General features: G+C 49.6%; 1 protein-coding gene across 1 annotated transcript; it reads right to left on the minus strand.

The window, feature by feature from the left end:
- Nucleotides 1-11,065: 11,065 nt before the first annotated feature.
- LOC124660414 (germin-like protein 1-2) lies at nucleotides 11,066-11,813 on the minus strand. The gene has a single exon (XM_047198225.1). The coding sequence runs from the start codon at nucleotides 11,811-11,813 to the stop codon at nucleotides 11,145-11,147; it is 669 nt and encodes a 222-aa protein (XP_047054181.1). The 3' UTR covers nucleotides 11,066-11,144.
- Between the last annotated feature and the right edge of the window lie 11,235 nt (nucleotides 11,814-23,048).

The following is a 23,048-nucleotide window of genomic DNA, read 5'->3' on the forward strand; positions in this document are numbered from 1 at the left end:
GTACACTATGCATGAGGCTTGCAACTTATAAGAGATATATTTGTTAGGATGACATGCTTTATTACTTCACCGCTGACAAAATTATGTTTCATGTTTTCAAACTGCAAAGCTCTAGCAACAATATAGCAACTCGATGCTTTTCCCCATGAGGACCATTCCTTTTACTTTCTGTCTGTTGAGTCAGCCTCACCTATTTCCATCCACCTCAAGAAGCACACACTCCCAGTGTGAACTCGTAGCATTTGATCTCCTACATACTTGCTTATTGCACTTATTATATTACTCTATGCTGACAATATCCATGAGATATACATGTTACAAGTTGAAAGCAACCGCCGAAACTTAATCTTCCTTTGTGTTGCTTCAATGCCTTTACTTTGAATTATTGCTTTATGAGTTAACTCTTATGCAAGACTTATTGATGCTTGTCTTGAAGTGCTATTCATGAAAAGTCTTTGCTTTATGATTCACTTGTTTACTCATGTCATACACATTGTTTTGATCGCTGCATTCACTACATATGCTTTACAAATAGTATGATCAAGATTATGATGGCATGTCACTCCGTAAATTATCTCAGTGTTATCGTTTTACCCGCCTCGGGACGAGCAGAACTAAGCTTGGGGATGCTGATACGCCTCCGACGTATCGATAATTTCTTATGTTCCATGCCACATTATTGATGTTATCTACATGTTTTATGCACACTTTATGTCATATTCGTGCATTTTCTCGGAACTAACCTATTAACAAGATGCCGAAGTGCCGCTTGTCATGTTCGCTGTTTTTGGTTTCGGTAAATCCTAGTAAGGAAATATTCTCGGAATTGACGAAATCAAAGCCCGTGGGCCTATTTTTCCACGAAGCTTCCAGAAGTCCGAAGACGAGACGAAGAGGGCCACGGGGTGCCAACACCCTAGGGCGGCGCGGCCCTCCCTCGGCCGCGCGCGCCCTGTGGTGTGGGCCCCCGTGCCGCCTCTCGACTTGCTCCTTCCGCCTACTTAATAGCCTCCGTGACGAAACCCCCAAGCACCGAGAGCCACGATACGGAAAACACTTCCGAGACGCCGCCGCCGCCGATCCCATCTCGGGATCCAGAGATCGCCTCCGCACCCCGCCGGAGAGGGGAATCATCTCCCGGAGGACTCTACACCGCCATGGTCGCCTCCGGAGTGATGAGTGAGTAGTCTACCCCGGACTATGGGTCCATAGCAAGCAGCTAGATGGTTGTCTTCTCCCCATTGTGCTATCATTGTCTGGATCTTGTGAGCTGCCTAACATGATCAAGATCATCTATCTGTAATTCTATATGTTGCGTTTGTTGGGATCCGATGAATAGAGAATACTTGTTATGTTGATTATCAAAGTTATATCTATGTGTTGTTTATGATCTTGCATGCTCTCCGCTACTAGTAGATGCTCGCCAAGTGAATTGACAACTCAGTTGTTAAGGCTTATAAGTATTCTTTACCTCCCCTTGTGTCGAATCAATAAATTTGGGTTTTACTTCCCTCGAAGACTATCGCGATCCCCTATACTTGTGGGTTATCAACGACGAAGAAGATGACCAACCGAAGCATGATTCGGGTGGTCGAAGGGATCGCAATAAGAGAAGGAAGAACCGCAGCTATGACGACAACAACTTGGTGGCCGCAGGCTACCCTGATCGACAGGACGATCGGTACGATGACATGCGAGACGATCGATAGGACGGTAATCGGAACAACTCTGGGAACCGTGACAACTATAAACCACGACAACAGAGAACCCCTGAACTACCCTACGCTGAGCAGATCAACGCCCCCTGCTACCTGCATTCGTATACCGATTCCAAGGATGGTAAAATAAAGTCTAGCCACCTGCTCAGGGACTGTCGGCAGTTCATCGATATGCATAAACTCATCCAGCAGGCAGGCCAGCAACAGCTACCACCACCACCCCCACCGCAACACCAGGTCCAGCAAGCTCAACCTCATCAACCCAACGAGGCATTTCCACCACCACGTGGGCAGATGAGTATGATCCACAGGACAGATGTTTCAAGGAGAGAAATGAAGAAGCTCACCCGAGAAATCAACCTGGCAGAAAGCATCATGGCGAACATCCCTGAGTATGTCGAGTGGTCGTCTCAGAACATCACGTTTAGCCGAGCGGATCACCCGATGACTATACCAAAACCAGGACACGCTGCCCTAGTGGTCGAAGCACATATAGGAGGATTCAAGATGAGCAAAGTCTTCATGGACGAAGGAAGTGGACTCAATCTGATATTCCTTGACACAATCCAGAGTATGGGGATCACCATGAGAATGCTAGAAGAATCAGACACTCGCTTCCATGGGATCCTCCCTATTTTGCCAGCGTACTCTCTTGGCAAAGCGTACCTGAACGTCGTCTTTGGCAAACCCGACAATTTCAGGAAGGAGAAGATCGAGTTTGAAGTCGTGAACTGGGAGTCGCAGTACCACGCTATACTCGGGCGACCAGCTTATGCCAAGTTCATGGCTGTACCGCACTACGCATACCTCAAGCTGAAAATGCCTGGGAACAATGGGACAAACATTACAGTCTATGGAAGTTTCTCACGCTCGGATAATTGTGATCCGGACTTTCAGAGGATTGCTGCTAAGTTTGGCCTGAGGCAGAAAATAGCTGACCTTCCGCCGAAGACCTCGTCACGCAGTATTAAGGAAGAACGCGTTAGAGGAGCAAAGAAGAAGTCTGCCGACCTCACCCTTGAAGCTCCGGCAGTACAAACTTCGGCAGCTCAAGTTTCGGCAGCAAAAGCTTCGGCAGTTGACGATGCAGAAGATATAGGAGGCAGCAAGACACTGACAATCGCTGCCCAGATCCCTGGCGAAGTCGATGACGCTTCAAAAAACACCAACACGGTGACCACGCTAGAAGATGAGAAGAACCCCTTCAAAACTTAAGCAATTTACTAGCATTTAGTTTCATTTTCCTTCCAAACAGGGCTTCCCTTTTTTTTCTCGCCCTTTAGTCCAGCGTTTTTTATTAATAAGAACTTAAGTTTTGATTCCTTGAAAAGCTTTGCAGTTGACCGGAGCACCTAAACCGCATCTTTGTAAATCTTGGCAAACGATGGTCCAACACAATACGCGGCAAAGGATCGTGCTCCGAAAAATGCCTCTACGAGTGCTACAGGCTGCAAAATAAACAAGGACATTAACCCTTCCCTCTGCTATAGATGCCTCTACGAGCGCCGTAAATAGCAAGAGTCCGGAAGTACACATCAACACAACCCACGTTCGATATTTTGCTTACGGAAATATCAAGGAACAACGGGTTCACCGGCAGTCATTACACCCGAATAATTCGGGAGTGAATGTCGAAGCATACATCGGTTGAAGGCAAAGTTGCGCATACAACGGGATTAGCAAAACCCGCAACACGAGCTGATCACTCAAAAGTTTTGCCGACCAACGAAATACATACACGACTAAACGAGCAATTAAGATTTGCTCCTTGAAAATTCGCCAACGGTATCAACGTGGTAAAAATACATATACATGTATCTACCAAATAATAAACGATCCTAACACTTGGATCAAGTAGTCATAACATCTATACAAACAACCTTAATCCCTGAAATCACCCTTGCGGAGTGTCTTTTTCTTCAGGTGCCTTCGAATCCTTCTCCAGCTTGTCGACAATCATATTGGCAGGCAGTAAAACCTTCGGATACAGCATCTCCAAGTCACCAGTTGCATTGGCAATGGACAGTAAACTCGCTGAAGGATAACGCGCAAGTACAAGAGCAAGCATAAATCTGGCCCCTGCAAAGACTTGAGCTCGCACCAAGTCCTGAATCTTCTTGGTATTCCCAAACTCCGATATCAGAGTTAATAGTGTGGGGGGAACTCTGTTCAAGGGAAACATTGTCCTCCAAACTACCCTCAGGGCTTTGTAGCACTTGTCAAAGAAGTGGTGAACCTGTTGAACCCGATCCTAAAACTGTGCAACAGCCGACGCCTTCGACTGCTCCCGCCAAAAAATTTCTTCGGCTGACGACAACTGGGTCAGCGCGTGTACACGCTCGTGAATCCGCTTGTTCTCCTACGCACGATTCAGAGATATGACTGGCAGAGCGATCAATAAAAGATCAGGCGGTACGTTTCTGGTGGAAGAGTAATGAATACAAGGGACAGGGGACTTACAGTTTAAACTTTCGGTGGCTTTATGAAGTTCGGTAAGGGCGTAGCGCTCTACATCAGCCGCAATTTCGCCCTTCTTCTTGATAATAGCAGCCAAGGTGTAGGTGCTGCGCAGATCCTTCTCCAACTGTGTGATCCGATCCTTCATACGTTGGATCCGATCATCTTCAGAAAGAGCACCCGAAGAATCTTCGACAGATGCAGGCACGGGGAACACCTGCAAGAAACAGTGTCAAAAACATGACAGACCGGTTCCTCAAAACATCGGAAGATACTCCCATCGGGAGAATGCAAGTGACAATATTATAAAAAAGAGTGTGCTAGCAACATTGCTAGCACAGAGTTTATTACAACCAAAGGATATCCAAGCAAGACAATGTTTCACATCCAATTAAGGAAAAGTTTGCTACAAAAAATCAGAGCGCCTGAGTCTGGGTCGATAAGCTAGGGCCTGCCGACGTCTTCCTTGATGAAACCAACTCGAGAAGCTGGCGTGCATATCTAACGGCTGACGCTTTGAAGGTGCTCAAATAGACCAACCGCCCATCCTCCTCCTTCGGCAGCTCCTTGGACATTTCTTCAATATCGTCCTTAAAGTCGTGACCCATCATAAGTTGGAAGGCAAGGACGACGCCATAGGTACGCGAAGTGCGTTTGAATACCTCGATAACCTCCTTGGTGTCGATCGCGAAGGCGTCGATCAGCTGCCCCAGAGTTTTATCTTGACTGATCTTGGGGAAGATCATCGAGTGTATCCGCGCCATGGCACCCTTTCCCTTCTCAAAAAGCTCCCGTGTGAGCTAATGGGAAGCAAGAGTAATCGACAAGCCATTAGACGGAGAATTGTTTGGAACTCTGTCCAAGGCGTCGGCAGGAATGTTGGCGGCTTCTGCAGAATGAGAAGAGATCATTGATAAAAGGCTGAGCCCATAAGTGCAATAATCGACAGTGGAGAACGAAAGAGATTACCAAGTAAAGCCAAGGAAGATTGGCGAAGGAGTTCATCCTTTTCAGCCGCCCGAGCTTCGGCAGCTAGCTTGGTCGCCTCTTCCTCCTTCAATCTCTCTTTCAGCTTGCCCAGCTCCTCCTTCAAGGAGTCGACTTCTTGGCGGGCCTCGGCAGCTATCTTGACCGCACCATCTACCTTCGAGGAGGAAGATTTAATCTCCTTCTGGAGCTGAACTTTCTCTGCTTCCAGAGAAGTGAATTGGGAAGCAAAGGCCTCCAAAGAGGAGATAACTCCTCGCAGGTCCTAAAGAAAAAAAAGAGAAGGGGTTATTCAATAAAAAATCATTAAGCAAGATACACATTCGGGAGGTTCATGCTGCAATCGAGAGGGACTTACAGAAGGAGGAGTCTTGGTAGCGGCAGTTGAAGGAGCATCCTTCCCTTTAGAAAGGGAGGAAGCGGTTGATATCTGAGCCGTGGGGGCTGCTTTGGGAACCGATGCTTCAGAAGCAGCGACGTCCGGTGGAGCGGCTCCGGGTTTGGCCTTTTTGGCCGGTGGCTCGACGAAACCTTCGTCGCTGTGAAGGGAATTGGTCAACGAAAAGTTATGAATGGGATGCAAGAAGTAAAAGGATGAAATACGGCTTCAGGAAAGAAGATACTTACATATCGAAGAGGTCATCTTCATCTGCGAAGCCGCCGGTCGATCTCTTTGCGGGTGAAGACCTTGTCTCCTCCACAGCTGCATCAATAAAGGCATCATGATCAGCGTCATCATCACGCACTGATCCTTTTGTATTGCAAGCATCATCGGCTGGGGGAGGAAGGTTGGCATGGGCAGCTTCCAAATCTATCGGGTTGTCACATTCATCCTCTGAATCAACATGTTCGGCAGTGCGGAAATCAACAGGGATTGAGGAACCTCTCCCTTCGGAATTTTCATTTGGAGAATCTTGCAAGTGTCCAGAAACTATGGGAACCTGCTGAAGAATGGAGTGAATAAGAGCAATGGAAACATGTCGACTAAACAAACATTGTCGACTAAGCAAAAACAGCATAATAAGGGTATAAGAAAGAAAGTTACCTCTAACAGCGGATGGTTGGCGTCGAGAGGAGCGTAGGAAGATACCAATGGGATCGAGTCCTCCTGACTAAAGAGAGTAAGGCGGCGGACTTCATCAAGCAGCTCCTTTTCCGACAGTTCAACGACATTGATTCCGGTTTCATCTTTTGGACCCATATACATCCACATTGGACGAACCCTCGCCATGACTGGTTGAACTCGACGCCTCAGGAACACCGCTGCTACCTCCGTGCCAATCATGGTTTGACCATCGGCTTCTTTGATCCGAAGGAATTTGGTGAATAGCTCGTCGGCTACTGCCTTTTCATCAGAAGAAAGAATGTTCCTCCAGGAATCCTTCGGCTTAGCCTCAAGAATGTCGGCAAAGCAAGGGAGCTGGGACTCGGTTGTCACATAATCTTTGACATAAAACCACTTCAGTCTCCATCCTTGCACGGATTCTCTCATCGGGAAACTAAAATAGTTAACCTCCGAGCGAGCCACGAACCCCACACCTCCAATGACGAAGGAATCATTGCTACTGCTGTACCTCTTAACGTAGAAGATTTTCTTCCACAATCCGAAATGGGGCTCGATGCCCAAAAATGCCTCACAAAGGGTGATAAACACAACAACGTGAAGGATTGAGTTGGGAGTAAGTTGCCAAAGTTGGATTTCATAAGTCCGAAGAAGGCGAAGGAGGAATTCATGGGCAGGAAGCGAAAGACCCCGATGTAGGAATGATAAGAACACCACGGTAAAACCAAGCGGGAGGATTGGGCCGAGAGATCGCACCTGGAAGAATCACGTCCCCCTCGTCGGGGGAGACCAACCCAAGGCTTCGGGCCCTCTTCTCATCACGTTTCGTGATGGAGGACGCCAGCCAATCTCATGGCTTGGCTAAGGAACCTGTCGGCGCCGGCGGCGCCAGAGCCGTCGAAGGAGCATCTGAAGGACTCTTCCTTGAGAGATTGGAGGAAGGTTTGGCGGCGGCGCCACCAGTCGTAGAGCTGCCGGCGGCAGTAGCATTCTTCTTCTTCACCATTGTCTAGATCTGGGGGAGATTGGAGAAACGGTGGTGGCGGCACAGCAGTTACGGAAGGAAGGAGAAAGGCAAAGGCAGATGTGGGGAAAGATTAGGGATTTCTTGCCCTTCGGAGATTTTAAGAGGAGAAGAGTTGCGTGGGCACGTGTCGTTGATGCCAGTCTATCAAGCGGACCTTTTCCCAATTGATGGTTGCAGGAATCGAGGAGACACCTTGGCAACTGTGCGTAGAGAGCGGAAATTGCTTGAAAATAGGGCAAGACAGAGAAAGAATGGTCCCAGCGGGTCACGTCTTGTCAGTCAAAATCAAGACATCGATAAAACGTCATCAATGACGTCATAAATAATGCCTGGAGCACTCGAAGGAATAAAAAGCTATCGGATGGTGAACTTGAGTCTATGCACAGATTGCGAAGCATCTGCGCTTAGACTCGGGGGCTACTCCCATCGGGTGCGCTGACGCGCACCCGATATATTGAGGACTCGAAGAAAAAGGATGAAGGAAAAGATGATTGCTTAGCTCGAGTCTGCACCCAGTTGCAAGCACCCGTGCCCAGACTCGAGGGCTACTCCCATCGGGAGTGCTGGACGCGCACCGGACAAAATTTTTGTGCTCCAGGATCATGCCCGGGGACTTGATTCTGTGTAGAGTAACGTTGTTTTACCATCGGTAGTTAACCAACAAAAGTTGGGCACGTTATTCATTATCCCTTGCAAGTGGAAAAATATATCGAATAACCTACGAAGACCTGCAGAAAACTTCGGCAGAGAAGAATGCTTGAGTGGTACAACTTGAGTCTACGCACGGATTGCAAGCATCCGTACCTAGACTCGGGGGCTACTCCCATCGGGAGCGCTGACGCGCACCCGATAAGAAGGATGATGCTGATTCAAGGCGTACAAGGACAATCAAGGAGAAGAACATCAACAGAAAACATGCTTCAGTCTCTACCCGAACAATGTTCGGCTAGACACTCGGGGGCTACTGATGTGGGCATTACCCTTCGGGTAACCGACATTGCCCTATCCTGTATTGATTAGTTGGAGGCCCATGAAGACACCTGGAGGCAAGATGGGCCACCTGGACGGTGCACCAGAGGAATCCTTGGCGAGCAAGACAAGGAAGCGGCCGAACAAGGAAAGATTAGATCTAAAGCTGTTGTAAACCTAGTCGTACTCGGTTAGACCTCTTGAGACCCGGCCTCCTATATAAAGACCAGGAGAGGGGCTGCCGAAGGACATAACCAATCGTAGCAATACTAGCCACTAGAAAGTCCAGAGCTAGGTCACCATAGAACTTAGCCTCTCGACGAGATCTCAGCCGAACTATTCGGCACCCCATTGTAACCCATTATCATCATAATCAAGAACAGACAGGCAGGACGTAAGGGTTTTACCTCATCGAGGGCCCCGAACCTGGGTAAATCGCTCTCCCCGCTTGTCTGTGAATCGATGTCTCGTATCAGCTTGCAGGATTCCGCTAACCCTAAGCCCCAAACGGAGGGCATTGCCGAGGAGTACCCTCGACAACGGGGGTGAGTGATGCTCTGTCGTGTCCAGGGCGCTTGCCGTGCGCGCTTTGGCATGACATGGCGTGAATGGGCGCGCGTGTTCTGAGCGTTGTCGGCTTCCTCTTGGCTCGGGACTTTGTCTAGTGTCATCAGCAGGGAAACGTGAGTCTCCGGGACATGGTGAGGTGGGCTGGAGAGGACCAGGGGCAGGTGTGACAAGGTGGTGACCATGGTTGGCTGGCATGGTGTGTTCTTGATTTTATGTGCATAATTCTTTGTCTCTGAGGGCATGTCCTGCTTGAGTGAGGTGAGGCAAGGGGGTTTGGCAAGGTGAGCAAGGTGAGAGGGGTCTAGAGCTTGTACATTTGATTATTGCCAAAGTTTATGTGACATAAACCATGACATGGTGAGTCGTTTTGCTAGGTGAGCATGGCTAGGTTAAGTGAGGTCATTTAGAAGTACAATACACTATTGATGATCCAAAGAGAGAGAGGGTGAGAGGTACCTAGTTGTTGGAATAGTGGTTGTACCCTAATTCTATTCTATGTGCTCCACATATAGTACAAGCAAAGGTCTCATGTGTGTTGAATTTTGACCAAATTTCTGCATAGATGTGTTCTAAATAAGGTTTGGCACTCATTGGGGTTCTTGGTTTGGGTTTTGGAGATGGTTTGTGAAAATTCCAAAATTTGGGGGAATCTAGAATCTGTTTCAATGTGGCATTTTGGCTTGACTATTTTGAGCAATGGTCAAAGGTCTGGTCCAAGTGGTGAACACCAAAGTTGTTCATCTTCATGAGGTCTTGGATTATGTGCAAAGAGTTGAGGTGGTTTAGTTTAAGAATCTCTAAACAAAATGGCTCAAAGTGGGTAAGATATTAAAAATGGCACAAGTGACCATTATCATATGTGACTTTGTTTTTGATTTTCTCTTTATTTGATTTGGTTTTTCTTGAGTCAAAAGTGATTCTTATTAGTTTAGGAACATTTCCAAACTAGTGAAACAATTTCAAAAGGCCTAGTTCAAAGATTTTCAAGAATGGCCATAAACACATAAGAGGTGATATTCCAATTTTTCTTATTCTTCTATTTTGTTCCTCTTACTTTACTTGGGCATGGTCTAGGGTCTTCTTAGGGTTAGATTAGGTTTAGAGATGGTTTCAAACCATTTGGGTAGCGTATGAATGCATAGGGCAAGATTGGGTAATATGGCTAAGTGCCACATATGCTTCTATGCATAATTTTTTTTCCTTTTTATTTCACATTTGATTGAGTTGGTAAGTATTAGGTTAGGTTTGTTTAGGCCTTTCAAATCATCCAACAAGTTAGAGAAAGGCCTAATTGATTATTAGCAAATATTAGCCATATGCTTACATAGGCCTTTTCTTTTTAATTTAATTTCTTTTTATTTTGTTTGTAATGGATGGTGAGAAGAGGGGTGAGGTTTAGGATTTAGTGGGGTCTAACAATGGTTCACCACCATTTAGCAAAGTAAGAATGGTATTGGTCAAGATTGCATACTAGGGCTATATGCCCACATATGTCTTTTTATTTTATTTTAGTTTCTTCATATTTGATCCTATTTGGTTTTGAGAAGGTTAGGGTTTAGGGTTTTGGAAATATGTTCAATGTAATAACAAACAATCATGGCAATAACACAAGTAGTGGGTATGAGCACTATGCATAGCATCATAGGTAATAAAAGTTTTTGTTAGTTCTCATTTTTGGAAAAAGGAAATTCATTTTCTTCTTTGTTTGAAAATTTGGGATGTTACACATCCCCAACAGCGGATTTATACACACTAGATAACAACCCGTTAATTCTGTTTTCGCAAGTCTTGCCACTGAGTTGACACTCAGTTCTCAGTTCAGATTGTACTTCTCACAGGGACAAACAAAATGAATGCACAAGAAAGACGCATAAAACACAACGCGGGAATTCCACCTTAAAGCATCTCTAACCGCATCCCCCAGACGACGTTCGGCAAAAGCGACGGATTGATCATTTGGGTGATGTTCGGACCAAATTTGCGTTTGGAGGAGCTCTCTTTCCTAGCCACGTCCCCCAAACGTGACCTCCAAACAAAAAGCAAGTGTAAAAGTCGTGTCCGGCGTTCCTGATAGAGTCTCTATACACATGGGATGGACTAGAGACGCCGGACGATATTTAGGACACGTCCGAACCAAAGGGGCCTATGAAGCACACAACTAGAAATGATTAAGTATCCGGGCATCCCGCAAAAATCTTTAGGGGACGCGTTAGGGGACGCTTGTGGAGATGCTCTTAGAACAGTCTCTTAGAAGATCAATCAGATACAGGGAGAACAGCAAACACGAATAGGGTACAGCAGCGGATCTCATTAGCAGCTGAGCCGCTAGAACACCACTAATATTCTGTCAAATTCAGAAGCCGACGAATTTGGACTTCATTGCGCTGACCTCGTCCTCGCCCATGAGGAACGTCTTAGTTAGCACCTCCATAGGCATGGCCGGCTTGGTGGCGAAGAGCCCGAGCGTCGGCACCACCAGACCCGGCGACTGGGCGTCGAACATGGCCATGAACACGGCGTCCCCCTTGCCGACGTTCAGCTGGTAGTGCTGCAGGCCGCGGGGCACGACGTAGAGCTCGTTTTCCTTCACCACCTTGGAGAAGAGCTGGTTGGTCGCCGTCGTGAACCCGACCATGACCTCGCCCTTGAGCACGAGCACCAGCTCCGAACCACGAGGGTGCGAGTGCGGCGGGTTGATGCCGCCCGGCGCGAGGTCGGTGCGCGTGATGGAGAGGCCCAGCGTGTTCAGGCCCGGGAAGGCGGACACGGTGGCGCGTGTGGAGTTGACGCCGAAAGGGTTGTCGGTGCTGGGGCCGGAGACCATGGCCGCGGAGAAGAAGTCGTCGTCCACCACGGTCGACGCTGGCTTGCAGGGGAACCCGTCGATCGCCGTCGCGGCCTTCAGGTCGGCCACGCAGAAGTCTTGGAGCGGCGGCGGGTCCGAGAGGACGCCCGGCGCCACTGCGAGAGCTACGGCGACCACCAGCAGCACCTGGAGCATACCGGAGCGAGACAATGCCATCGATCGATCAGGTATGACTGTCAATCGTAGCTTGCAATGTATTGATCGATCTTGGACTGGTGGTGATTGTGTGTCGCGGTTCGATCCCTCGCTATAAATAGAGACACCGGAGTTGATGCGGATGACAGATGATTGACTGATGATGTTGCAGGCGGTTTACAAGGTCTTAAAGCGCGTTCATGGCAGCTAGTGAGGAACCAATGACATCGCTCAGATGGGGCTTAATCTGTTGCTCGTCGTGGCCGTTTGTCGCTGTTGAGATTACGAAACCATTTGGCCTCGATCGGAAGGTATCAGCCAGATTCCGGCAGCGACGGGTTCTTCTAGTGTTTGTGTGCGGTGCAGGCCCGAAATAGCTGGACACGCGCGCGCGCACGTACAAACCTAGCTGCGAAAATGCCAATTCAAGCTGCTGCAACGTAGTATACTGCTTCCATTTGTATAGCGCTCGTGCACACATAACTTCTTCGCGGTGATAAGCCATGTTTCTTTTTGAGGCAAATCAGTGGGTTTTCCCACTATGTATATTTATAATTTTTCAAAAGGTTTATATACACGAAAAGCAATTGCTAGAGATAAGCAATGGCTGGCTATCTAAAAGGCTATAGACCTAAAAAGAGAAGAAAGAAGAAATATCAAAGATTATCTAAATCTCTCTACCGAAGATTTAAGACCAGCATAAGACTTTCTAGGAGTCTTATGCTGAAGAAGAGCAATCTCTTCCTTGAACTTTCTTCTACATCTGTAGAGATTAGGTGTAATGCCCTTGAAGATAAAATCATTTCTAGCCGTCCAGATAGCCCAAGCAGTTAGCATAATCAGTTCCATGAAAAATGACACTTTGAGAGAAAGTTTTAAACTTTTGATGATACTCTGAATATCCACTTGCTGAGGAGGTGTCCAATCTGGGCAAAGGTACTACCAACACATCTTAGCAAAAGGGCATTGAAAAATAGATGGTTTCTAGTTTCCAACTCATCTTGTCCAAGAGAGTGCAAGAATAATTGTCCATGAAAAAGTTCTTCCTTTCCATCATTGATCTTGTGTTGAGACGATTATGAATCAAAAGCCAAAAGAGAACTTTATGCTTCTGCTGACAGCATCCTTTCCACATCCATTTCAGGGCTGGTATAGTGCCACCCAAATCCATGAGGGATTGATACACCTTAGATGCCTTAGTACTCACAAAATTCCCAAAAACTGTCCAAACATCAGGACCAATAGCCTGTTCAAGATTCAAAAGCATGGCCTGAAAAAGGTGGAATTGTGGCAGAGCTTCTTCAGAGAGAGGTCAATGAAATAGACCAGACACTTCTTGTGAAATAAGTGCCTGCCTAATAGAAATCTCCTTATCTTTGCAAAAGGAGTAAACATGTGGCTGTTATCACCAGAATTTGACCGAGCCAGAGGTGGGCCGCGATCAAGATAAAATTGAAGAGTATACATGGAAGAATTACGTGAATCGGCCTGTTATGCTGAGTTTGGGCTAGTCTGCCTTTGTATCTGTAACATATTAGGATACGTGACGGTTAGTTAGAATTTTACCCGTGCACGGTTAGGTGCACGTCTGAATTAGAAAGTCCCTTGGACTATAAATATGTATCTAGGGTTTATGGAATAAAAAACAACCAACGTTCAACCAAACAAATCAATCTCGGCGCATCGCCAACTCCTTCGTCTCGAGGGTTTCTACCGGTAAGCGACATGCTGCCTAGATCGCATCTTGCGATCTAGGCAGCACAAGCTCCATGTTGTTCATGCGTTGCTCGTACTGAAGCCTTGTTGATGGCGAGCAACGTAGTTATCATAGATGTGTTAGGGTTAGCATAGTTCTTCGCGTAACATGCTATCGTAGTGCAACCCTTGCATGTCTAGCCGCCCTCACACCTATCTTAGGTGTGGGGGCGGCACCCCGCTTGATCATTATTTAGTAGATCTGATCCGTTACGGTTGCTCCTTGTTCTACAAGGATTAGTTTAATATCTGCAATAGTTAGGCCTTACAAAGGGGGGGAGGATCCAGCGGCACGTAGGGTGTCGTTCGCTAGTCATAAACAGGATGTTCCGGGGATCAACTTCGTGTTGGTTTTTAGGCCTTGTTTAGGATCGGCTTACGATCACCGTGCGTGGCCGCGAGGCCCAACCTGGAGTAGGATGATCCGATTATGCGGTGAAAACCCTAAATCGTCGTAGATCTAATTAGCTTTATCTTGATCAAGCAGGACCACCATATATTCGTGCACCCCGTACGAATCATGGGTGGATCGGCTCCTTGAGCCGATTCACAGGATAACCTGAGAGCCGATCGAGGCTCGTATTTAATGTTTACGTGTATGCCATGCAGGAAACTAAGCGAGGCATCTCCATCACCTTCCTGACCAGGTATAGGTCAGGTGGCACGCCCTTGCATCAGCATCGGACGTGTGACCAAAAAGGCTTTGCGGGCCGTCGCTCGGAGGGACCTCAGCCAGCCGCAGCTCTAGGTTGTTCCCGGCTCTACGGTGTTGCCCGTCGCTGCCCGCAGGTGGGTTTCTGACGACAACACATTCTGGCACGCCCGGTGGGACAAGCTTCTACATCAACCACATCGCCATCTACATCTGAGATGGCGGACGGCACGCCAGTCACCTACGAGGAGCTGCCCGACGAGCTCAAGAAGAGGTATGACGAGATCAAGGTCACCCTCGAAGCCGACCTCATCGGCTCTTTTCAGAGAACCCGGTCACATGGCATCAGATGGAAGGGGTTCTCACCGCAAGGTGCACTCGATGGGATAGACCTCTCTGCCCCGTCGGAGGAACGCACCAGGTCCCTGCGGCAGGAGATCAACTACTTGGTGGCTCACTCGCTACACCGTCACTCTGAGAACCTGGTCAACACGTTGGAGCGTGTCGCTCTTCGCGTGATCCAGGAGATCATGAGGCACCAGTACTCGCCGTCAGGACCAGCTCTCGGGACGCATCAAGGAGAGTTGCCACTCCAGTCCCGTCCACCGCTGCCATATGCGTTGGCAGCACCGGAAGTGCCGGCTACACCGGCATTCGTCGTCTACAAGATCGGTGGTGACCCTAGTGACTACCAGTTCTTGCCCGAGGCGCCTAAGGAGATCCCTCACGGGTACACGTGCACGTATGTGCCAGATTGTGGCAACTGGGCACTCACAAACCAGGCCACAACATCAGGGACTTCTGGGAAAACAGGAGGGACGTCAGCGACGAGCTCGAGTAGCGGACGTGGCTAACTAAGTACGCCACCCCGACGAACCTCCGGAGCTCAGCTCCTGCAGGTTGGCTCGAGCTGGAAAAGCAAACATGGCTGGCTAGGTACGCCACCCCGGCGAATCTTCAGAGTTCAACTCCTGCAGCCAGCACAGCGGATCAAATCAGTACCATACTGAGAGACCAGTTCGGCATGGTGCCGAAAAGGAGGGCAATCGGCTATTCCAAGCCGTACCCCGACGACTACGAGATGATCCCGCTGCCACCTAAATATCGGCTCCCTGATTTCTCCAAATTCAGTGGATCAGATGGTTCCAGCTCCATCGAGCACGTGGGCCGATATTTGGCGCAACTAGGACCGGCTTCAGTGTCGGATCAACTACGCGTGAGGCTCTTCTCACAGTCCCTCACGGGATCGGCTTTCGGATGGTACACCTCTTTGCCACCAGACTCCATCCGGACTTGGAAGCAGTTGGAAGAGCAGTTCCATATGCAGTACCATTCAGAGGCTTCCGAGTCTGGCATTGCCGATCTAGCACAACTACGTCAGAAGCGCGGAGAAACTGTGACAGAATACATCCAGCGCTTCAGGAATCTTAGGAACCGATGTTATTCGGTTCGTATAACTGAAAAAGAGCGATCGAGTTGGCGGTAGTAGGCCTTGCAACACAGCTCAAGGACATGGCCTCCCAAGCGGATTGTCCCTCGCCGGCGCACATGGTTCGAAACTATCGGCATATGAACAGCGCCACCCGGACCTGTACCAAGACAAGTTCAAGCGTGCGGTAGTCCCGGTCGATGCGAGAGGAAGACGAAGTTCCTGCGGGAGACCAAGAGGTAGCGGTGGCTGAATGGACTCGGGGAGGAACCCCGTGTCCTGCAAATGGGTAAAGCCACCAGGCCCACCCGGGGATTTGATTTTGACGTGACCAAGACCGAGCAAATCTTCGACCTCCTGCTCAAGGAGAAACAGGTTGACGATTCCCGAAGGTCTCAAATTCCCCACGGTGCAAGAGCTGAACGGAAAGCCATACCGCAAATGGCATAACTCGCTCTCCCATGCCACCAACGACTGCAGGGGTATGGCGTCGGCACATCCAAGCGGCGATAGAAAAAGGACGTCTAATTTTCAACCGAGTACGCCATGAAGGTCGACACCCAGCCCTTTCCCGCCGTTAACATGGTGGAGTGCACTTACCCCGAAGGTTGCCGGCCAGGATCCTCATTCAGCATCAACATGGTAGGACCCGGGAACCACTGCGGCAAAGATGGAGACGAGGGCAGCTGCTCTCGTAGCAAGGACACGAGAGGAGGCCGCTCCACGCGATCGGCTCCGTCATGATGGCAAGCGCTACGTCACGAGAGGGAGAAGTGAAGAACATGAGATATCAGCGACCCCTCTCGATCACCTCCTCAACAAGTATGTGAGTCAGTATGACCAACGCCGACGATCCACCGATGATGATGAGAGAGATCGTCTGGCTAGAGAAGCCAGAAGACATCGTCGGCACGATCGCGATGAGGAGGAGCACGAGCGCCGTGCCACGGAAAAATCAAGGGAGCAAGATGACAACGCCAGGCACTGGGACTGCCCCTTCTTCAGACACTGCTGGGATTCAGGAATGAGCCGATTGCCCACAATCGGCAATTGCCCAGAATGCAACCAGAAGAAGAAGGAGGCAGCCAACGTGTCTGTGTTCAGGCGCTTAGGGCCTCTCCCGCCACAAAGCAAACGTGCTGAGTCCCCTCGGTGGGCAGATCTCGAGGATTCCGAAGACGAGGGACAAGAAGAAGAAGAAGACAGGTACCACCGTCCAAGGTGGTGCCCTGATGGACTCAGCCGTTCACAAAAGCGCAGGGTTCAGCGATTGCGCGGCCTGGAGGAAGCCGAAAGGTTATACTTGCATACGTTAAGGAAGGCACGACCTGATTTGGCTGCGAAAGTTCAGCGAACCCTGGATGAAGAGGGTCGTCCACGGAAAATGGAGTGGCGTCCCAAGCAAAGGAAAGCCGATGATGAAACATCGGCTGGCACAAACATGGTGTTCATCCTCCCTTCGGAGTTCAGTGCTCCAGGATTAGACGAGGCACCTGTTGCACAACTTGACTGCGGCCCGAGGCCGGTTATCTTTGAGAAGCCACGAGAAAGAAGCTACGAGACATCCGAAGGCCTTGTATTTGCGAGGTTATATCGATGGGAGGACCGTAAATAAGATGCTGGTGGACACCGGAGCGGCGAGTCAACATCATGCCGTACTCTATGCTACGTCGGGTCGGGACGCTCTAGCTCAGATCTAATCAAGACCAACGTGACATTGAGCGATTTCAACGGCCAAGCGTCTGACGCACAAGGTGTTCTGAACGTGGATCTGACCGTAGGAAGGAAAACTATCCCTACAACGTTCTTCATCGTCGATAGCACGAGCACTTATGTTGTTCTGCTAGGAAGAGATTGGATCCACGCCAACTGCTGCATTCCCTCCACGATGCACCAATGCATAATACAGTGGGATGGAGATGAGGTAGAAGTCGTCCAGGCTGATGATTCAGCCGAAATTTCAACGGCTGGCATAAACGCATGGGAAGCAGCAGGCCAAGAACCCCTCTCAGGTATCAATTTGGACGACTGCGAGCGCATCGACGTGTCGAAGGGAAGGGTTAAGCCGGTTTTATCCACTGGCCTGACCATGTAGCTGAGGCAAAGCAATGAGCAAACGGGGCGAGGCTGATCCTTGTGATCGGCCCCAAAAAAAAATTATGAAGGAGCATTACAGAACCTTCAGTCAACACTTCAATAGATATGGAGGCCGATTCCAGCAATCGGCCAAAATTATCCTCACCACATGTTCTGCTTGTGTTCGTCCTTGATCCTATCAGGAACCGACGTGCGAATTACAGAGCCGATATCTGCCATTCCCTGACAGAATTGGCTCGGGGGGCACCTAAACACGATGAACATGGGAACAGGTGCAGGAGGACATGTGTGCAGCGAAATATTGGGGCCGATAGGAGAAAATCGGCCAGTAAAAAAAAAATTTGGATGGCCGATGCAAGGGCATCGACTTTAGAATTGAGAAGCAGCCGATGCGCAGCCATCGACTCTAGTGGAATTATGCGAGGTTTACCGGATCTCCACCAAATCTAGTCCAGCTGTGGGGCCTTCTGCTTCTTCGCGGAGTAAAACAATGAGAATTTCTTCAGCTGCTTCGAGCCGATCCGGGTTCCTGAACCTTCTTATTGAGGATTTCCAACCTTTGATACTAGTGCAGCCATGTTGACAGAAGGGGTATATCGGCTGTCTAAGGAAGTGTTATCACCAGAATTTGACCGAGTCAGAGGTGGGCCACGATTGAGGAAGACTTGAAGATATACATGGAAGGGAAAAACAAGAATTGGCCTTATACACGAAATTGGGCTGAATTGCCCATTGTATCTGTAATATAGTAGATCGTATCTTTAGATTAAAAGTTAGAGTTTTACTCGTGCACGGTTAGGTGCACGTCCGAATTAGAAAGTCCGCTGGACTATAAATATGTATCTAGGGTTTATGGAATAAACAACAACACAACGTTCACCCCAAAAACAAACCAATCTCGGCGCATCGCCAACTCCTTCGTCTCGAGGGTTTCAATCAGGTAAGCGACATGCTGCCTAGATCGCATCTTGCGATCTAGGCAGCACAAGCTCCACGTTGTTCATGCGTTGCCCGTACTTGAAGCGTCTTTGATGGCGGGCAACGTAGTTATCATAGATGTGTTAGGGTTAGCATAGTTCTTCGTATAACATGCTTACGTAGTGCAACCCTTGCATGTCTAGCCGCCCTCACGCCTATCTCGGGTGTGGGGGCGGCACCTGCTTGTTCATCATTTAGTAGATCTGATCCGTTACGATTGCTCCTTGTTATGCAAGGATTAGTTTAATATCTGCAATAGTTAGGCCTTACAAAGGGGGGGAGGATCCAGCGGCACGTAGGGTGGCGTTCGCAAGTCCTAAACAGGATGTTCCGCGGATCAACATCATTGTTGGTTCTTTGGCCTTGTTTAGGATCGGCTTATGAGCACCGTGCGTGGCCGCGAGGCCCAACTCTGGAGTAGGATGATCCGATTATGCGGTGAAAACCCTAAATCGTCGTAGATCTAATTAGCTTCATCTTGATCAAGCAGGATCACCAAGTATTTGTGCACCCCGTACGGATCATGGGTGGATCGGCTCTTTGAGCCGATTCACAGGATAACCTGAGAGCCGATCGAGGCTCGTATTTAATGTTTACGTGTATGCCATGCAGGAACTAAGCGAGGCATCCCCATCACCTTCCTGACCAGGTATAGGTCAGGTGGCACGCCCTTGCACTTCGCATCGCCGCGTGTGACCAGAAGAGCATTGCGGGCCGTCGCTCGGAGGGGTCTCAGCCAGCCGCAGCTCTAGGCTCTTCCCGGCTCTACCGTGTTGACTCGTCGCTGCCCGCCGGTGGGTTTTGGCGATCAACACATTCTGGCACGCCCGGTGGGACAATCGTCTACATCAACCACATCGCCATCTACATCTGAGATGGCGACGGACGGCATGCCAGTCACCTACGAGGAGCTGCTCGCTGAGCTCAAGAAGAAACATGACGAGATCAAGGCCACCCTCGAAGCCGACCTCATCGGCTCTTTTCAGAGAACCCGTACCCATGGCATCAGATGGAAGGGGTTCTCACCACAAGGTGCACTCGATGGGATAGATCTCTCTGCCCCGTCGGAGGAACGCACCAGGGCCCTGCGGCAGGAGATCAACTACTTGGTGGCTCACTCGCTACACCGCCACTCTGAAAACTTGGTCAACGTGTTGGAGCGTCTCGCTCTGCGCGTGATCCAGGAGATCATGAGCCACCAGTACTCGCCGTCAGGACCAGCTCTCGGGACGCACCAAGGAGAGTTGCCACTCCGAGTCCCGTCCACCGCTGCCATATGCGTTGGCAGCACCACCTGAAGTGCCGGCTACACCGGCATTCGTCGTCTACAAGATCGGTGGTGACCCTAGTGACTACCAGTTCTTGGCTGAGGCGCCTAAGGAGATCCCTCAAGGATACGCGTGCACGTATGTGCCAGATTGTGGCAACTGGGCACTCTCAAACCAGGCCACAACGTCAGGGACTCCGGCGCAGACAGGAGGGACGTCAGCGACAGAGCTTGAGAAGCAGACGTGGCTAACTAAGTACGCCACCCCGACGAAACTCCGAGCCCAGCTCCTGCAGTTGGCTCAGAGCTGGAAAAGCAAACATGGCTGGCTAAGTACGCCACCCCGGCGAATCTTCAGAGTGCATCTCCTGCAGCCAGCACGGCGGATCAGATCAGTACCATACTGAGAGACCAGTTCGGCATTATGCCGAAAAGGAGGGCAATCGGCTATTCTAAGCCGTACCCCGACGAGTACGAGATGATCCCGCTGCCACCTAAATATCGGCTCCCTGACTTCTCCAAATTCAGTGGATCGAGATGGCTCCAGCTCCATCGAGCACATCGGCCGATATTTGGCGCAACTAGGACCGGCTTCGGTGTCGGATCAGCTACGTGTGAGGCTCTTTTCACAGTCCCTCACAGGATCGGCTTTTGGATGGTATACCTCTTTGCCGAGCAAACTCCATCCGAGTCTTGGAAGCAATTGGAAGAACAGTTCCATATGCAATATCATTCAGAAGCTTCCGAGTCTAGCATTGCCGATCTAGCACAACTACGTCAGAAGCGCGGAGAAACGGTGACAGAGTACATCCAGCGCTTCAGGAATCTTAGGAACCGATGTTATTCGGTTCGTATAACTGAAAAGGAAGCAGTCGAGTTGGCAGTAGCTGGCCTTGCAACACAGCTCAAGGACATGGCCTCCCAAGCAGATTATCCCTCGCTTGGCGCACATGGTTCGAAACTATCAGCATATGAACAGCGCCACCCAGACCTGTACCAAGACAAGTTCAAGCGTGCAGTAGTCATGGTCGATACAGAGGAAGGTGAAGTGCCTGCGGGAGACCAAGAAGTAGCAGTGGCTGAATGGACTCGGGGAGGAACCCCTGTGTCCTGCAAATGGGTAAAGCCACCAGGGCCGCCCAGGGGATTTGATTTTGACGTGACCAAGACTGAACAAATCTTCGACCTCCTGCTCAAGGAGAAACAAGCTTGACGATTCCTGAAGGTCTCAAGTTCCCTACGGCGCAAGAGCTAAACGGAAAGCCATACTGCAAGTTCCACAACTCGCTTTCCCATGCCACCAACGACTGCAGGGTGTGGCGTCAGCACATCCAAGCGGCGATAGAGAAGGGGCGTTTAATTTTCAACCAGTACGCCATGAAGGTAGACACCCAGCCCTTCCCCGCCGTTAACATGGTAGAAGTCATCTACCCCGAGAGTTGCCAGCCAGGTCCCACGTTCAGCATCAACATGGTAGGACCTAGGAACCACTCTGGCAAAGATGGAGATGAGGGCAGCTGCTCTCATAGCAAGGATACAGAGGAGGCCGCTCCACGCGATCGGCTCCATCATGATGGCAAGCGCTACGTTACAGAGGGAGAAGTGAAGAACATAAGATATCAACGACCTCTCTCTAATCACCTCCTCAACAAATATGTGAGACAGTATGACCAACGCCGACGGTCCAACTATGATGATGAAGGAGATCGTCTGGCTAGAGAAGCCAGAAGACATCGTCGGCAGGATCGCTATGAGGAGGAGCACGAGCGCCATGCCACGGACACATCAAGGGAGCAAGATGACAACGCCAGACACTGGGACTGCCCTTTCTTCAGACACTGCTGGGATTCAGGAATGAGCCGATTGCCCACAATCGGCAATTGCCCAGAATGCAACAAGAAGAAGAAGGAGGCAGCCAACGTGTCTGTGTTTGAGCGCTTAGGGCCTCTCCCACCACCAAGCAAACGTGCTGAGTCACTTCGTTGGGCAAATTTTGAGGATTCCGAAGACGAAGGACTTGAAGAAGAAGAAGACAGGTGCCACCGTCCGAGGTGGTGCCCTGACGGACTCAGCCGTTCACAAAAACGCAGGGTTCAGCGGTTGCGCGGCCTGGAGGAAGCCGAAAGGTTATACCTGCATACGCTAAGGAAGGCACGGCCTGATCCGGCCGCAAAGGTTCAGCGAGCCCTGGATGAAGAGGGTCGTCCACGAAGAATGGAGTGGCGTCCCAAGCAAAAGAAAGCCGATGATGAAACATCGGCTGGCACAAACATGGTGCTTGTCTTGCCGACGGAGCTTAGTGTTCCACGATTATACGATGCACTTAAGGTGGGCGACAGCAGGCGCGTCAAGTCAGAGGTTGGGTTGGTTTTATCCAGCCTAACCGAGTAGCAAGATTAAACCAATGAGCAAACCGTGCGAGGCTGATCCTTGTGATCGGCCCCAAAAGTTTATGGAGGGACATTACAAAACCTTCATCGAACGAGCAAGGTGGAGGCCGATTCCAGCAATCGGCCAAAATTATCTTCTGCACATATTTTGTTTGTGGTCAGCAACGATCTACTGGGCAGTGGCCACGTCGGCAGATGAAAGTCAGCATAAGTCTTTGCGAAGCCGACGTGCAAGTACAGTGCCCTGACTAACCAAGAAAGCCGATATCTGCAGTCATTCAGCAGATTCGGCTCGGGGGGCATATAGTCAGATGAACATATGCAGATAAACATGTGCAGACATGTGTGCAATGAATACTGGGGGCTGATAGGAGAAAATCGGCCAGTAAAAAAAATTTTTTTACAGCCGATGCAAGGGCATCGACTTTAGAATTGAGACTTTAGAATTGAGAGGCAGCCGATGCGCAGCCATCGACTTTAGTGGATTTATGCAATTTTTATCGAGTCTCCACCAGATCCAGGCTAACGGTGGTACCTTCTGTTGCCTCGAGTGAGTAAAACAATGGAAACTTCTTCAGCTATTTCGAGCCGATCCGGGTTCCTGAACCTCTTTGTCAAGGATTTCCAATCTTTGGGGCTAGTTCAGCTGAAATGGAAGATTATCGGCTGTTGGAGGAAGAAAGAGGAT

The sequence above is a fragment of the Lolium rigidum genome, chromosome 6 (assembly GCF_022539505.1).
Source record: "Lolium rigidum isolate FL_2022 chromosome 6, APGP_CSIRO_Lrig_0.1, whole genome shotgun sequence".
Classification (NCBI taxonomy): domain Eukaryota; kingdom Viridiplantae; phylum Streptophyta; class Magnoliopsida; order Poales; family Poaceae; genus Lolium; species Lolium rigidum.

Bases quoted from the DNA above. Each gene is read 5' to 3' on its own strand.
- LOC124660414 (XM_047198225.1), bottom strand. From the start codon at position 11,813: ATGGCATTGTCTCGCTCCGGTATGCTCCAGGTGCTGCTGGTGGTCGCC.